Raw genomic sequence first — 17,883 nt, forward strand, 5'->3', positions numbered from 1 at the left:
ATGTTCTAGACTGTGTTGCGACTTAATTAAGTAAAAAGATAAATATGTTGGCACATATGGCGGTTCATACGTATAACACTTGAACTTGAGCAGTGAACAATCGAAAAGCTGGTCTAACATAAAAACTACATACTTGGGGAAATTCTAGATATTCACAAACAATCTGTTCGGTACCTTTTCTTGTCCGGTATCATTAGCCATAGCCTATTGTTAACCAGGAAACCATAATTATTAAATTGAGCTTTTTTGGTGACCATCCTATTGGGAAGGTTTTCACGTATATAGTGCATTTGAAGTTGTATAGTGAACACGAATGAGGGCGGATTTTTCTTTCTTTTATTTGTTCTTTCAACCTTTTGTATTGCCGCTTTCTATTGTTATAGAAAGTATAGTACGGGTACAAAATATTCTTATATGTTTCGCCATATGATATTGCAAGTCGCATTAAATTTAATTGACTAAGAATAACGATTATAAAAATGTTTTACACTTTTTTTATATAGAAAATAGCATGCATAATTTAATTTATTTGTTGGTTGTTCGACATACATTCGAGATTTCTAAAGAGTCAATGACGCTCTATGGCTCAAAAGCCAGAAGTCCCAACTCTCTGGCTCACACAACAAGCCACAGGTGTTAGAGCTTTAGGGCCACAACAATCCAAGAGCTGGCGCACAAACCAGAGGTCCAAGAGCTGGCTCACAAACCAGAGGTCCAATAGCTGGCTCACAATCCAGAGGTCCAAGAGCTGACTCACAAACCAGAGGTCCAAGAGCTCTATACGGCTAACAAGCAAGAAGTCTCAGAAACCCTATGGGTTGCAAAACAGAAGTCCAAGTCTCTATTGCGCACAAGCCAGAAGTCCAAATAACAAACAACCTCAATATTATGTATAGATATGTAAACAATGTTACTACTGTACAATTTATTGTAAATTCAGCATGCAAAAAGAAAAGAAACATATGCACTGTCTATTGTATTATGCATCTTGTTTATAATAGTGCAGAAGCCAGAATTAGCTTCTTGAGTACTGTTAAGTTACAACAGATGGGCATCGCTATCAATCAACATCTGCCCGGAGAATGATTTATAAAATTATTACGTAATGTATAAAGTTAATATAAATAAACGTGTAGGCCAACCCATTTCTCACTGTTGGTGGACCTACAGATGGATGCACTTGCACAGGTCATTCGTTGAAAGTACAAATGAATTACTATTATTGTCGTTACTTCTTTGTAAGCCTACTTGGTGTAGCCTACGTGAGAATACTGAACGGCATGTGAGGAACCCGGACCATAATCTATCGAATTACTGTTTAATATCATAATAATTATAATGAAAATTATCAGATAGACTGAATGAAAAGTAATTAAATTAATAAATAGTAATGTTGTTTACAACATTGCACTTTTAATCATTCTACCTATAAATTTATTGTAATGTTGTTCATTTAAATGATCCTTTTATTTACCACCTGTCTATGCAAATCAACAATTATTACAATAATAGGCCAATGGTCACTGACAATCATGGATGTCACACATTATGCTAATTTCTTATTTTTTTAGACTAAGCAAAACGAAAATGATTATCCGAGCTGTTATAAATACTGTATATTAAAAGGCCTGATTTTAATATTTCTATCAACGCCATTGGTACCCATATGGTATATAGTTTTCCCTGCTTTGAAGTAAATGGGTTTATTATCATAACCTAACTTTCACAATGCTAATTACTGCATAAGGCCAGATATTTCTTTGATACTCATATTATATTATTTTATACAACGTTGAGTTGAGGGTTTAACTTATAATTGATTAAACTCAATACAATTGTGTGCCAATTTGCATCACAAGCAGGCTACATGTTTAATAAATGACGTATTTGGGAGTTTCTGCCATTTGCAAAACTAACGCGTTTTGTATATCCATAGACGTAAAACGCGCGTTATTGTACGTTACACATGGAGGAAATAATAATGCGTGTTTTACGTTTATGGTCATTGTCTGTCACAGCATTTAACCATAAACGTAAAATAAGCGTTATTGTAAGTTACAGGTGGAGGAGACAATAATGCGTGTTTTACGTTTATGTTCATTGTCTGTTTTATGTTATGGATATATTCTATGAAATAATTTTATACATAAGTAACTGTTATTAGCACATCACTTCAATTATTAAATTACAACAAAATTCAAAGAAATGATTCCGTTTTTTGTCTCGTAATTCCTAAATTAGGCTATAGATGTGTCTATGTCATATTTCTTTCATGTATCCGTAATGCAAGCTACGTCATAGCACTCACGAATCATACATTTTCATTTTGTTCTTCTGTTGTCTCTGCACAAATGTTCATCTATATGAATCTGTTGATTTCTGTTAAAAAAAAAACACAAAACAGCAAAAATGTAATTAGGCGCATAGTAATTGGCAAAATGCAGAAACGACAGCATTTAATTACTGAACGCACGTTACGCGCTTCCTCGCTCGTTCAGATCATTGGCAAAGTTGACCGATGTCTATAGCAATCATATCATCCATTTATCTCTAAACTTAACCGTGGTTGTATTTAGTCTGAAAGATGTAATATCACGGAAGAGTGAGGTAAAATAATATTCCTCTTCCCTTCCTCTTCCCATGAGATGCCTAGGTCTTACCTTGTGTTTTCTATGTTTTCTCCGTGAACGTTCTGGCGATTCTGAATTTATATTCCTTCGCATTTCTTCAAGTTCTTGAACTTTTTTCTCGTACTCCTCCCTCTTGTTGTACTCTCCCGGAGACAACGAAACTTTCTTCTTTCTTGGACGCTCCCGTCTATCGGGACTAACCGATTTGTTCCGTCCAGACACTGTATACACTGTTGATACCTTTTGGTGATCTGGGGTGACAGAGCCTTTTTTAGAATCAACACTGAGAGATAGTCTAGGGCTCGGTGTGATAGAACCATTTAATTGTCTTGCTTTTTCTAAATCATATAACCCACGTTTAGATCCGCCATTTATATATGATCCGTTTTTACTGACTCTCATGTCAGGACTGTACGACATGACAGGGTAGCCTGGATGATAGCCGTTAGGTGATAAATACCCATCGTATATGTCTCTTCTAGCTACATAATAGTTTCCTTGATAAGGGCCTTCTCTAGGCTCAGCGTGGACAACGTGTTCAACAATCTTTGATCCTCGATGACGATGTTTTCTGTGTCTTTTCTTCATTTTCTTTGGAGGTTCCGGTGTTGCTTCTGGTGGAGGAAGTGCCCCTGTTGGCTTTTCATTTTCGACAACCGATGCTTCCACATCTTTTGATGGAGCCACTGCGAGAATATAATTAAAATATTTGTTTCAGTAAAATATTTTTCTAAATACATATAATGATATATTTATGTACCACTAACGACCAAATAAATTGGGATTTTTCTCCTAAAGCAGAAGAAATTTCCTTTAAGTGTAAGGCTTCCTTTGTTCAACAACCTAACCCTTTATCTACATAACACCCTCTAAGAATAATATGGTACATATAAGTAGGTCTATCATCACCCTAGTCTAGTACCTATAATCTACTAAACATAGCAGTTTCTCCATAAATATGGTTTAGGAAAACTGTTTCTGTTAATTTCAACTATAATGGTAATAAATATTATCAAAATAATTGTAGCAGAACCACTATTAAGGGAATACCTTCAGGACCGAACAAAGTGTCTATATAATTGGGGTGTCCCTGAATAGGAGTGTTCCAAAAGAGAGATCCTACTGTATTTTCAGCAGTAAACGTACCTTTGTTAAGTTTCTTCTGTTTTCTATAACAATAGGCTGCAATAATACCAATCACAATCGCCGCAAGTATGACTATTCCGATTAGACAGAGCACGGCTAACACATACTTGTATAAGTCAGATTCTTCTTCTAAACACAAATAAATGTAATAATTAAATCAAATAAAACGAAGAGAAAAGATATCTAGTTTCGATTAAAATTTTTACTGATCTGTAAAAAACAAATTGGCGAGTTTTATTATATATTTGTTTACGCGTGGAAGTAGGCCTACTAATGTCATCATTATTTACTTAAAACACTCAGTTCGCAGGAAATTCTTGCTGGCTTGGAAGTTGTTGTAATGTCTCCACAACACCCTCATCAGATTTTAGTTTCTCTTTTTTCTTTTCTTTCAAAGCTTTCACAGTTAGTTCTACTTTAGATTCAGGTTCAATTAAGTCTTTAAAATTGATGCTGGATATATGAAACTGTCTGACAGGTAAAAACGAGGTTAAATCTACAACAGACTGGCCGTATCTGGTAAGCGACCCGGGCTGATAGGTGAGTTTTCAGAATAAGATGGGACTACATGTAAAGTTAGTTTATAAATCTTACCAATTACTTGTATAGATGACGTTAGAGATGACGTATCTATTCTGTTTCTAGCTTCACATCGAATTAAAGAGCCATCCATACTCTTCTCGGCTGACACTATACTAAGGACACTCTTTTCAGTATCCGTTGTATCAATCGTAAATCTATTAAATAACATAATACAAGATTATTGTTTAAGACATTTTAGGCCTATAATACATCATAAGTTATTCTCTGATCGAATCTTTAAAAATATATATATATATATATATATATATATATATATATATATATATATATATATATATATATATATATATATATATATATATATATATATACTGTAATAATAAACTGCAGTGAAATACGAAGACTGTAACTTAAAGTTCCGTAATACAACAGTACACGATTGTTTTATGTTTCTATTATATTTATTGTATTGTTTTCTTCATCTTCTCTGTATTTTTTAATTTTTTTTTTTAATTCACAGACTTGAATTAAAAAAATAGAAAGACTAGGTTAAATTAATCTAAAATTACGAAATTGAGGTTTATACACACTGAGAATCGTCTTATATTGTCACGATTAAATATTTGGCGTAATTAGTTTTGTCATCATTAGGAATAACGAATGTCGAAATGATATGTTATTGTTTAGAGTATATTGTATCTTCTCTCTTAAAAATTATCAGTGTAGTTTGTTCATTAATGACAATGATGTCCGGTGGTTTATTGTACCAATTGTATGATCATACTAATTAGATCTGGTAAAACTTTAATATAATTCAATAGTATTGCTGTGTGGGTGGAAGAAGCAATTAATTCATACAAAACTTGATATTCTACACAATTACTTACCTAGAGTCGGATGAATTAATGAGAGCACCATTCATATACCACTTATACCCGAGAACGACTGGATCACCTACGGCTATACATTCGATTGATCCAGCCTGGTTTTCTATGATTTCTTGACGTGCAGGCTCGATTGCTATTCCAATCGTAGGAATTACTGTAAATAATTAGAAGGAAGCATACTATAATAATCCAAGTGCTCAGAAACTATGCGAAATACTTGGCAAAATGCAGGATACGACGACAGAGGGCGTTCTATTCAATATTTTGGCTCATGATAAAGATACAGATAACTCGAGATTTAAAAAAAACTTTTGTAACGTCACAATTTATCGATTTTCATAAAAAATAGACATGTTCTGTTGGGGCATAGCTGTTTCATACTAATTAAATTAAATTAAAGCTATGCCAAATACTTTTTTCTAAATCAAATAATACCATAGCCACGAACGTGTATTAGGCCAACTACAGTAGAAATTCTATTTAGGGACACCTTCGAGACCCAATAAAGTGTCCCCTAAGTGTCCCCTTAATAGAAGTATTCTCTTGAGTATGAGTGTCTCAATTGAGTGGTTCTACTGTATTACATTATTTTATTTAACTTACGTTCAAATCTCAGGGCTCCGATGTTGCATATTTTCGTTGAAGTATACGTCGGGTGGGTAGAACGACAGCTGTATTCAGCTCCGATTAAATCCGCAACCAGCTGTAGCTCAAGCGTATTTCTTGCGTAAGGTTCCGAGACGTATTCCCCATCAATGAAACTTTGGCCAACCTGCCAACTAAGCTTTGCTGCTGGATCTCCACCTTCCGACTCGCAAAGAAGCGTGACGTTCTGATTTTCGAACAAGTTAGTATTGGGGAATATACTGCATGTTGGAAAGTTATCAGCCGGTGCAACAGCATCTGAAACAAAGTAAGATAAAATAGGGGCAGTTATAAACTGTTCAATATATCGTACGATTTCGAAAGTTTTGAAAGCCGAACGTGGTTAATGCGCATGCTTACTCATATTCTAAATTTTGAAAGCTGAACGTTAAAATCTGTGATGTTGTAAACTATAAAACCAGTTTTCTACTAGACCAATTCGCGCAAATCGTTTTACTATAATTTACAGTATTCATATATTCATCTATTATTTGTGACAATGTGCAACCAACAGTATGATTCTCTTGAATAAATTTGCCTGGTGGAAAACTGACTTAGCTGATGAGCCCTTCTTACCTAAAACAACAAGTGAAGCAGGCGATGACGAAGCTGCGCCAGAAATGCCGTCAGAGTTGATGACACAGTGGTAGGTTCCAGATTCACTTTTAGTCACTTCTGATATAACCAAGTTATATTCTCCATCTGAATAATTTCCTACTACACTGTGTCTAAATGGTTGTAAAAGATAGTCTTTGTTGTAATTTCCACACAAAATAATGTTCATAATTTTGTAAAACTAAGAGTAGGCCTACAGTAACAATAGGGCATTTAAAAGAGATAATGTTATTTTTTTTTCAACAATATTTTCAATATTGTGATGTATGTAATTTTACCTTTCTTGATTTATAACCCAGATACTTCTTTATCTTTCAATTTCAATTCCATCATTATTTTAGAATTTATATCAAACTTCCCCACAACGTTATGGAAATTTTACCTATCTAAATCAATTGATTCATCGTCACTGATAGACTGCCCATTGTAAAGCCATGATAATGTACCAACTTTGTCCGCTACTTCACATCTGAACGTAACATCGGACCCTTCGGTTGTTGTAACGTCACTTGGAATTACTAAAAATCTCTGTCCGGACGCTATAAACGACATGAATAGAGTTGTTATTGAACAGCTTTTAGATGCAAGATGATGACAATTTTACCAAGCCTACTGAGCGAAGTAAGAGCAGCAAATTGGCTGAGCTATTACTGGAGCATCAGAGTCTAGTCTATTCATGAACGGCAAAGTAGTAGGCGTTATACTAATAACAATAATAGTTATAAAAATAGTATAGTAGGAAAGGCTAGAAACCAACTAATAATGTATCTCCACCATTGCGATACGTGTTACCATATTTTTTCTCTGTTGCAATTCAAACAGCCTTAGTATCCAGAGTATTGTTATGTTATATTTAATGTGTTTAAAGTCAATCCTAAATTATACATGCGATTATTCTTTGCAACAACAATTAAATCTAAGTTCCTTACTTGCTATGGTCAGCATCGCGACTGAAGAAGTGATAGCAGACGATCCACCGGCAGCAGTGACACTACACTGGTACGAGCCAGAATCGCTCTCCTCAGAGCTCACTATCTGCAGATTGTAGTCTCCATTTGCTTGGGAACCAATAATTGAGTACCGTGTCCCTCCCGATGTAATAGTGGTGTCACTTGTAAATGGCACAGACTCCTTCAACCACTGTACGCTGCCTTCTTTGTTTTCGACGTTGCAGAAAAGGACGGCCGTACTGCCTTGGAACACGTTGGTGTTTGTTGGTTCAATAGTGAAACTCTGTTCGTCTGGAAATTAATAATGAATATTTAATCAAAACTTACGCATAAGACTAGTTTTAGAAAGCTCTTTTAGGTAAATGGTAGATTTTCTTTATTTTCTTAATCTTAATGTTGATATTGCTGTATTGTAGGCCTAATGCGAATATAACCGTTTAATCATTTCTTAGTCTATCGTAGACGGTAGGTTGTGTAAAATACATCTATATAATAAAATGTTCAGCTCTGTTTCTCGCAGATGTCTATTACTTTTCCAATTGGTATCTCTCGCTCAAATAAAAACAGATACATCATCAATAATTTACAGTTTTTATAAAAATGCCTTCGTAATATGTATTTCAGATATCAGTGCTTCCTCGTTGAAATGACTGAGTTCTAACAGATTTAAATACTTTTAATTTGCTAGGCCTGCTAATGCACAGGACAATGTATTTGAAAAGTCCACTCGAAAATATTATTCCGCAAAATCTGGACAATATTAGGCTAACTTACTTTGAACAGTGAGCACTGCAACGTTTGATTCCAGCATAGGATCACTTCCTGATGCAGTCACAATACATTGATAGTTACCAGAATCTTCCTCCGCTGTATTGGAGATCACCAGATTGTATTCTCCAGAAGACTGATCACCTCCTAAACTATACTGCGATCCACCGAAGACGTTTGTATCTGCGCTGATTGGAGTCGCCCCATCTTTAGTCCATGTTAGGACGCCTAGTTTATTTGATACAGTGCAGAGTAACGTTGCTGTCTGGCCTACAGTAACTTGAGTATTAGTAGGTTCAACGGTAAATTGCTGCTGACCGTTGCCTAAAAATAGTATCGATATGTCAACATTTTAATAAAATTGAAGGACAGTGAACAAACAATTCTTTATTTAAACACACTTTCAGCAGAGTATTTTGTGAAATTTTTAAAACACGTAACTTCTCAATATCAATTACTATATTCATTACTATTATTATTATTATTAGATATATCTCTATCTACCACTTACCTGAAATTACTTGGTTCATCAAAATAACAATTACAACGAACATCCTCAATTCGAGCATTGTTAACAATTTCTGTAAATTAAATTTAATTTAGTTTAATAAATCAGTGTTTGTAATAACAACATGAACAAATAAAAAAATGCAACAATCACGACCCTGGGATAATGTCATTATTTCTGAAGAAACAATAGTTAGGCCCATGTACAGTTACAATGATTGTAAACAAATATTAGGGATATAACACGGAACCAACTACATTGGAATAAAAACATTTATTGTCTAGGATTCACCATGCCTTTGAAAAATGCCTTTCTTGATGTCAATCTCTCTTGAGACAGCTTGTCAACTAATTTTAGGCTTGATAGGCCTACTCTGCAAGTATATCGACCTACAACACAATCATAAACATTATGGTTTGAGAGACTACATTATTCAGTTACTACTGAAGTGGCTAAAACGAGCCAAAGCACGCGTCGTGGCCTTAAATAATTCTTGTCTTTCAAAAAAGCTGTAACCTTCAATTTACATTATCCTTAGTAATCCTACAATACAGTAGTTATGTTAGTGCTACTGAAGAGGATATCAATATTAAGTCCAGTTATTAAGTTGTTAAGTTGGCCTTTTTAGGCTAGCCTACCATGCATTTCACACAACGTTCAATCAACATGTTATAATAATTCTGATATCATCTCAAGTTGATGTATTATTCACTGAAGACGATATAAAAGCAATAAAATCATGTTGCCTAACCATCAAATGCATTCCACACAAAGCATTAGTAATATAATATAGGAATGAAGTCGTTGTTTATGGTAAAATGTGCAAGTATACACATTTCTAGGCATATTATTACAATATGCGTAATTATCGTAGCATTAAAATACAATTTTCACAATGATAAACCTATAAAAAGTAAATTATGCAGTACATCATAAATATCAATTTCTGTTTAACGCAAATTATTCTTAATACTATTTATGTTATTACACGTAGACCTAATTTGTAATATCACTTACCGTAGTATTAAAGCTAAATTATATTTAGTACCGTAATCGATAATCGGACGGAGAGATAAATAATTTCTAAGATACGGTAATATTATGTTTTACTAGATAGAAAATATTTACCACTGTCGTGCTTACAATTAAATTTAGGTAACAGATTTCAGGATTTCACGCTCTCACGATAGTTGGTCTCATTTAAACCATTTTAATCAAATTATCTTTAATATTTTAAAGTAAGTTTTTGTTTATTGTGTTGTCATGGTTATCTAATAAAGAACAGCATTTAATAATGTTTCGTTGTTGATGGTACAAAGATATTGTATTACATTACAACAATTGCAATACGTATCAATTCATCCAATTATTATAATTCATGAATACTGGAAACATTCGGACAAGAAACCTGATACTGTACTACCAATCAAACAATACTAAACCAATTTCAACCAAACCTACAGTATAATGACATAAGTCACACGTTAGATTTAATGAAAGGTTAGTCAGAAAGGGTTGAAGATGATCAAATATTAGTTGAGTCTAATAATGATTAAAAACGATTAGAAATTTGTTGGGGTTTTTTCGGTTTCTTTCGAATTTCTTTAATAGTTGGGCACGAAAAAAATTCTCTTTCATTTAGGCCTATGTTCATAATTTGATCTACAGAATAGTCCTTTATGATTATGATGTTGCTTATTCTCCATTTCTTTTGTTTGTTGCGGTCTCACAAGTGTTAGTTACAAACAAGTATTCAAGATACAATTTAATAAACTTTTAATTAAACTTTTAATGGCGATATTTAGATAATATAGATGTTTAGATACATATACTTTATAATAATTTTCCTAAATATGTTATTACCGGAATTGAAAATCTCCAATTTGAAGTACCGTAACACGTTTGAATGATAATGAAATGGTACTAACCTTATTAAAAATTGATATCACACGTTGAGTGACAATAACGTAATAATTATCCGTCTTTTTATAACACAGTTAGTAAATAATATCTTGTTATACTCCTAATTAACTTGAAGGTTTTGTTGACGAACCTGTTAAATCAGCGGTATATAACATACATCCTTGATGATTATTGCCAACATGCTGCGTGTACAGTAGTATCTGAAGTTGAAAAGTGTGAGATACCATGAGACACACTACACCCAAAAAAACAAGGGGTAAATAACTTCCCTAGTAACAGTCGGTAAGACCTGACAACAAATTCCACAAATCGCCTTCCGACATACATACTAACAAAATTCTCAGTAACAAGGTTCTTGATTTGTCAGCAACCATCGTCTACTTGGTGATGTTTGAATATCGACCAATTGGGTAGCTATTAACAAACGATATTTGATCTCTTAAAGGATCACAACTCACAATTGAAGCGATCAATTGGTTTGCCTAGTCTTTGTGTTCAGCTCTTTGTCATTTTAATCTGGTTTCTTAAGATGTAATGTAAACTTGGTTGATTGTTGTTATTGTTTATTATTACTCAACGGCGTTGAACACGTAGATACGATACTTCGATGTAGTATGACAATGTTGAATCGAAAAAATGGAACGAGCCTTTTTTCCTTAGGTCAATACCGTACTCATACAATGAGATTAACCTTTGTTAATATGTACTGTCATGAAGTCAGAAATGAAATAGGTCCATGGTTCGAACACGTACCAACATTTTTTTTTACTCAGTGGTTTTAACTAGGATCTGTGTCGTCGAGAAATTGTCAATTAACAAATCCATGTATTCTAGAATTGGTCACCACAGGACCTGATGATCTCTTTTTCCATCCTCTGAAGCATCATTCATTCACACATCCCCTGATGTCAAATCTCCGCCTCCTCATCACATTCACAGTCTGTGTCTCTGTATGGTTTTAGTGTTTACTCATTTCAGCCTTTTATGACTACTTGTTTCTTAATAATACCTTGAGTAGGTGTAGTCTCTCAGATGACTGACGTGCGTAGTATTTTAAATGAATTTATTCCGTTAAGATTGGAAATAAGATAAAATTGAAAACTAAAAGATTGGGGTCACTAGGCGATGACTAATACAATTCTGCTTGAAGATCAACTAAAATCTTTTTCTCTAAAATAGAACATTCATGATCTCATGTTTGCGCATTTTTCACGTGCCGAGAAGTTGCTAGAAATATTAATACGCATGCGTACTAAATCAACGCTTACAATGCCGCGCAAAGAAGTTTGCTTAGAGAAAACAAAAATGCAAAAGAGGTAGAGTATAGAAAAACAGGTTGGCACCTCAAAATAAAATTAAAAACTAAGGCCTCAATCATGTCTTTATTGGTGAAAATCCCAAGTAACATGTATAAATACGTGAGTAGCATAATACCGGATATGCCTATTAAAGCTTGGTTCCCACTAGAACGTAACGCAAGGACGTAAACGCAACGCAAGCGTGTTGACCAAAGACAAGCGAAGTTATAGACAGTTAGCAATCACAAGCGAATAAGCCATCGCTTGTGATTGGTCAATTCACTTGCGTTGCGTTACGTCCTTGCGTTGCGTTACGTCCTTGCGTTGCGTTGCGTCCTTGCGTTGCGTCGCTAGTGAGAACCACGCTTAAGTAGCAATAGGCCTAGTCTAAAATTAGCAGCCAGAATGAATGACCACAATTAGCAGGACACGTGACAGACAAATTATATGTATCGAATTAGCAAGTTATTGTTCTCTATTCTTTTCAAAACAACAGTAAGAGCACCACTGAGAATAAATATAAAACACAACAATAATAATAATAGGTAAACATCATTCAAAACATTCACATTATTAGGATACCAGTTACAGAGTGTAATTTCACTCTTCTCTGAGGATACTAAAGTTAAAAATAAAGAACGCGGAAGTCTAAAGAGAACACCAAAAAATACCAATTTATCACCAGAAAATATATAATGAATAAGGTGTTTAACGAAGATTACCAAACAAGAACATGAGTAAAAGAAGGAAATATATTTACGAACGACATATTCACTCTGAACATCTTTTCCATGTAGGCCTAATTCGGAAATATATTGTATGTTTTTATTTACAATTAGGCCTAATACACACTATTATAATTGTTGAGTTTATTGAAAGTCGTAAACTTATATTATTGTTGTTGGACCTTTGTACAATTATTTTATTAGATCTACAGTTTGAATACTGATGAGCGGGTATTTTTTAATATTGTTTTGTTACTAACTTATGGTTTATGTTAATACGATACACTTTTGTTTTTTCAAATATAAAAATATAGACTAATAAATAATATAATACACACAATATTCTGTTTGTAACAGAAGGCCGAGATGAAATAGTAAAGTAATTCAACCTAGTATATGTGTGTTTTATTCAATAAGCCGAAGTGTATTGTCTATGAATTAATATGTATTATATAACACCTATATAAATTCCTGTCATTTGATTGGACGAATGTGGGTCACATGGCGTGCAATAGTACGCACTATTCAACGATCGTTAAATAGTACTTTTTGAAACATTTTTGTTTGTTATTTAGATGTTATATAAAACAAATAATGAATGTTTTGTATTCGTGTAATGGTACAAATAATGGCACTTGGTGAATGATGAAAGGTTATATCAACTCGGCTTTGCCTCGTTGATATAACCTTTCATCATTCACCTCGTGCCATTATTTGTACCATTGCACTCATAAACATTCATTATTTGTATATTACCGTATAGAATTGTCAGCAAAATATAAATTAATAAACAATATAATAGAAACAACATTTTGTTGCGATAAAAAAAAGATGCTGACGAAATGAAAATGTAGCATTAAGTCGACCTTCTGTATGTATATGTCGACATTTAATAATGCATTATTTTGAAACTTATTGATATAGGCCAATTCGCCTCTTGTTAGACCAAAACTTGTCCAAGGAATTGTTTTCCTTAATTCCAATCCCCTTTTCCTTAACTCCAATCCATTTTTTTTTAAATTCTGATCACTGGAAACTGTTGCTTCATTGCCAGTGATGTTCATTTTTTCATTCTTACATTATAGGTTTTCTCACAAATTAAGCGAACATTTACTTTGTGACGGGTATATCCATTATATGCGATTGCGTCATCAAAATACGATTACGTTTGAAAAAAATGAATACATCACGTTCCATAATGCAGATGCAGTAAGTAAATATTATATCGATTTTTGTATTTTCTTTACAATATACAGTAATTTATTCTGTTATCTAAACAACAGATTTCATTTTATAATTTCTCAATAGGCCTACTTTCAATACAAATTGTTTAGGTCCACTACACTTTTGTACATGCTTAGTAGAATACAAAATAAAGCCAAGATATGTATAATTTAATGTAATTTATTTATATCCATACACCAGTTTGAATGCACAGTACAAAATATTCAATAAGAACTATTGTCATAATCATTGTTTATACTGTAATGGGTTTCCTTGCTCTGTCTTCAATTGTTGTCCATGTTGAATAATGTGTCTGAAAACAATGACATTAACATAAATTTATTTAACACTGGTGAAATACATATTTTATTTTATTTCGGTATAAATAAGTTAAATATAAAAATAGTTTTACCTCAAACGCTGAAGGAAGGGCAATGCCCTGGAACCTGTGAATATAATCCTATAAAGAGAATAAAATAAAATAATGATACCATACGACTTCATAACAAATTTTATCCCATTTATTAAACAAATTACGATAAATGATAAAGTTTTTCGTTATCTTACCTTCTCTGGATCCTGATCCTCATTCAGCAAATGAGTCTAGAAGATAAATAAAAATATCATTACATAAGAAATCTTGACATTTCAATAATTAAGCTAGCTTCCCTGGTAATCAGCTATTTTATAGCAGACATGATACAAATACCACCATGTTGGTGCATGTTGCTTCATTGAGATTGAATCCAAGGTTGGTGGGAATGAGTACAAAGTCCACTCAACGAACTGACCATTCAATACAGTTACATCCAAGTAGGGTAAAACATCTGACCAATGAGAAAGGGTGGAAGGGTGTTATATGCATACTTACAGAAATTCTATATTTATATTTTAATTGAGTACTGTATTAGTTTATAATTGAATGTAGAGTTGATGGAAGTCATAACCATACCTTAGTAAATGAAAACCTGTGAATTGCCATAGCCTGCGTATTTGGAACCATAGGGCCATCACAAAGGTCAATAAACTTTCCTAATCTGTATAATGTTAAGTTATCTGTGTTCTTTTTTTCAACTTCTGAGGTTTTATACCTAAATGAAAATTTAGCAAATATAACATTAGTTGTATGAATAGTGTTTTGATAATAGAAAATAAACAGAACAAAAATCATGCGCATGTTAAGTGTCGTTTCAATTCATTTTCTGAAAGAAATTATTATTGTAAATTAAAGATGTATTGTCCCTTGAAACACAAAAAAATGAAGCTCAAAATATTCTAAATTTAAATTGGTCATATCTAAGTAATATTAAAGTTATTCACTTTAAGTTGAAAATTCGAGCCAAAAACAAGTTTAATTTGACATTTCGTCTGGAAAATCGTCAGGAGCGAAAGTAAACAAAGATTTCAACCATGAGTATGCATTATGCATGATGCTAATTAAGATTGTTCACAACTCTTCACAGTTGAGAAGGTCTTTTCACACAGATCGCGAGGAAGTTTTACGATTATGCATACAGAGTAGCCAAATCAGCACGTTGCATTATGAGATATGTTTTGATCGAAAACTTTGACTGGAAGTCAAAGTTATTTTTTCAACCCAAATACGTCCGTATTTCAGTTAAATGATTTTTTTTTCGACTAATTTTAGGTAACTATTATGATACTTTAAAAATTACCCACTTTTTTTCAAAATCTTTTATTTTTTATTTTTTTGGAATTAGAGACAATACATCTTTAAGGAAAACTATTTTAAATTAAGGAATACTATTTTGACCATGTATAGTTCCAGAGTGCCTGGATACAAAATTTGGCTGGTGGGACTATACCATTGCATTACCTTTATATTTATCAAAGTCTTTTCTCTCCGAATTTAGCCTAACTTAGAAGGGGGGATTATATTTGAACATAGGCTGATATTCAGTCATATATGGTATAACCCTCTTGTTTTCAGAACATTGTGATTGAAAATAGAAGGTACTTTAAAACATACTCATTTCCTTCAAATAGTGTAATAGCAAATTCACTGGGAACCTCAAGTCGTTCAAATGGTACCCTGCTTTCAATCAGCCTGTATGCTTGACGATTTAACATTAAAAGTTCATCATATGTAGGCCGCCAATGAAACGGAAGAGAAACATCATACGCAAAACAGCCTGTGGACACTAGAATGAAATAATGATATATTAAAATGCTGATATTAGTTGTTTTTTTTTGTGACCATATTTAATGAGGGTCATCCATCCAGCAATTGCTAATCATTAGGGACCCTCAGAGTTTCACAAGACGACCATATACACAAGATGCTCTACATAAAAAAAGTCAAGTCTTTGGGGGTGGAGTTGTAATTTTGTCCTATAGTTTATACTTTATAAATACTGACATGTGACGGACTTCAACCCAGGACCCTTGGAGTGGTAACCAAGCATCATAACCACCAGTTAACTCTTCGGAAACTAGAATCTCTTCTAAATTACTGCAGTAATCCTACAAAAGTCTTTCTTTGACCATCCTAGTGTTTCATTACTGCATTGATCCAAAAGATAGTCTAAATATTTATAGTCATCTCTGCCTGATTACTGCAGTAATTCCATTATTATTCTAAGTCTTTCTAGTAATCCAAGTGCATCATTACTGTCAAGCAAGAACCCATTACTGCAGTAATGTCACAGATTCTTCCTAAGAACAATCTATATACCTGATAGGTCTGGTTTATGCACAGCTTTGATGTCAATTGTGTCTTTAAATGCAGTGTGCAATATAGCACCCATTAAATGGCCACATCCTTTCCAAAATGCCTATAAATAAAGAAAACATTTATAAAATTACACTTTAAAGGGAGATACATTTTACATTGATATTCATTTGAAAGATAGATTACCTTTAAAGGAAAATTAACTTAAATTAAATTTTAAATTGACTATAATTTTAAATGGGGATTCAAATTAAATAGAGATTCAATTTTAAAGGGGATTCAATTTGAAGGGAAATACATTTTACCTTGTTGATTTCCTCAACATCATCATCTTTAAAGGTAAGAAACTTTACATCACAATCTTCTAGCAATGGTCGGTGCATGTGCCATGGCTCGCCATTTACAAGAGCTAAGCCAGTTGCAGATAGGTATGTTGCATTCAAGTCTGAAATACCAAAAGTGGAGTAAATACGTTATGTTTGATAGGATGTGTTGCTTGGTTTTTTTTCAGAGGGTTGCTGTGTGTTCAAATCTATTATTACTGTTTATAAAAAAGAAAACCGTAATAAAAGAAAATAATAGTATTAATAGTAATAATTAGTAATAATTTTCAAATTAATTAATCTCCTAATTTAGTTTGAAATAAATATCTTACGCATTGCACAATGATATGGTGTTGAGAGTTTCTTGTTCATTACAAATGTACATCTGTCATTTGGTCCAACGTGTTGGACTTTAATCTTCTCGATGCGTTTCACCTTCTGTAGTTGACGGTTCGCTTCTTCATTATATAGCTTGTTTTGCCTGCTGACATGTTCTGGAGTTGTTTGTTTGGCAGCATTTGTTGAACATCCTTTTCATATGTATTAAATAAGTATCAAAATAAATCATTAAATTAAACATTTTTTAATTGTTTCAAATTGGCTCTTACGTCTTAGAAAGAAGATTATATTAAGTATGCATTTAGGTACTAGTTGCTTGCCTAGCTCTAATATAATAATAGGTGGCATGTGTACGAGTTGGGTTAGGGTACGAGCTGACCAGCACCCGGGGTGAGATCACCCACTGCCCTCCAATGCATGGACTTAAACTCAGCCACCATCACACTAACTAGCCTAGCCTAGGCTTTATCTAGATTTTCTAGCATCTCAGGCTCTGGAAACGAATTGAAAACTCACCCCGACAAGACACATAACATGCACGGCTAAGAAGCACAGATTTGTTCATGTTATTATTTTATATTTTAACAAAATGTAAGCAAGTTTTACACACAATATAACTCAGGGAAGAAACATGTTTCCTTTTTATATGAACTTTGACATGGTCATG

At 33.3% G+C, this 17,883-nt stretch overlaps 2 protein-coding genes across 2 annotated transcripts; both read right to left on the bottom strand.

Moving 5' to 3' along the window:
- Positions 1–921: 921 nt before the first annotated feature.
- LOC140056477 (hemicentin-2-like) lies at positions 922–10,975 on the bottom strand. Its single transcript, XM_072101853.1, has 12 exons — positions 10,621–10,975; positions 8,696–8,765; positions 8,191–8,508; positions 7,396–7,707; positions 6,849–7,005; positions 6,428–6,579; positions 5,810–6,109; positions 5,207–5,360; positions 4,371–4,513; positions 3,777–3,905; positions 2,661–3,316; positions 922–2,379 (listed from the first exon to the last, which is right to left on the bottom strand). The coding sequence occupies exons 2-12, from the start codon at positions 8,751–8,753 to the stop codon at positions 2,356–2,358; spliced, it is 2,403 nt and encodes an 800-aa protein (XP_071957954.1). The 5' UTR covers positions 8,754–8,765; positions 10,621–10,975; the 3' UTR covers positions 922–2,355.
- A 2,424-nt stretch (positions 10,976–13,399) lies between these two features.
- On the bottom strand, positions 13,400–17,878 carry LOC140056713 (large ribosomal subunit protein mL39-like). The gene is made up of 9 exons (XM_072102181.1): positions 17,733–17,878; positions 17,210–17,407; positions 16,860–16,999; positions 16,558–16,657; positions 15,853–16,024; positions 14,815–14,953; positions 14,430–14,465; positions 14,275–14,322; positions 13,400–14,175 (listed from the first exon to the last, which is right to left on the bottom strand). The coding sequence occupies exons 1-9, from the start codon at positions 17,779–17,781 to the stop codon at positions 14,116–14,118; spliced, it is 942 nt and encodes a 313-aa protein (XP_071958282.1). The 5' UTR covers positions 17,782–17,878; the 3' UTR covers positions 13,400–14,115.
- Between the last annotated feature and the right edge of the window lie 5 nt (positions 17,879–17,883).

Source organism: Antedon mediterranea, chromosome 8, assembly GCF_964355755.1.
Source record: "Antedon mediterranea chromosome 8, ecAntMedi1.1, whole genome shotgun sequence".
In the NCBI taxonomy this organism is placed as follows: Eukaryota; Metazoa; Echinodermata; class Crinoidea; order Comatulida; family Antedonidae; genus Antedon; species Antedon mediterranea.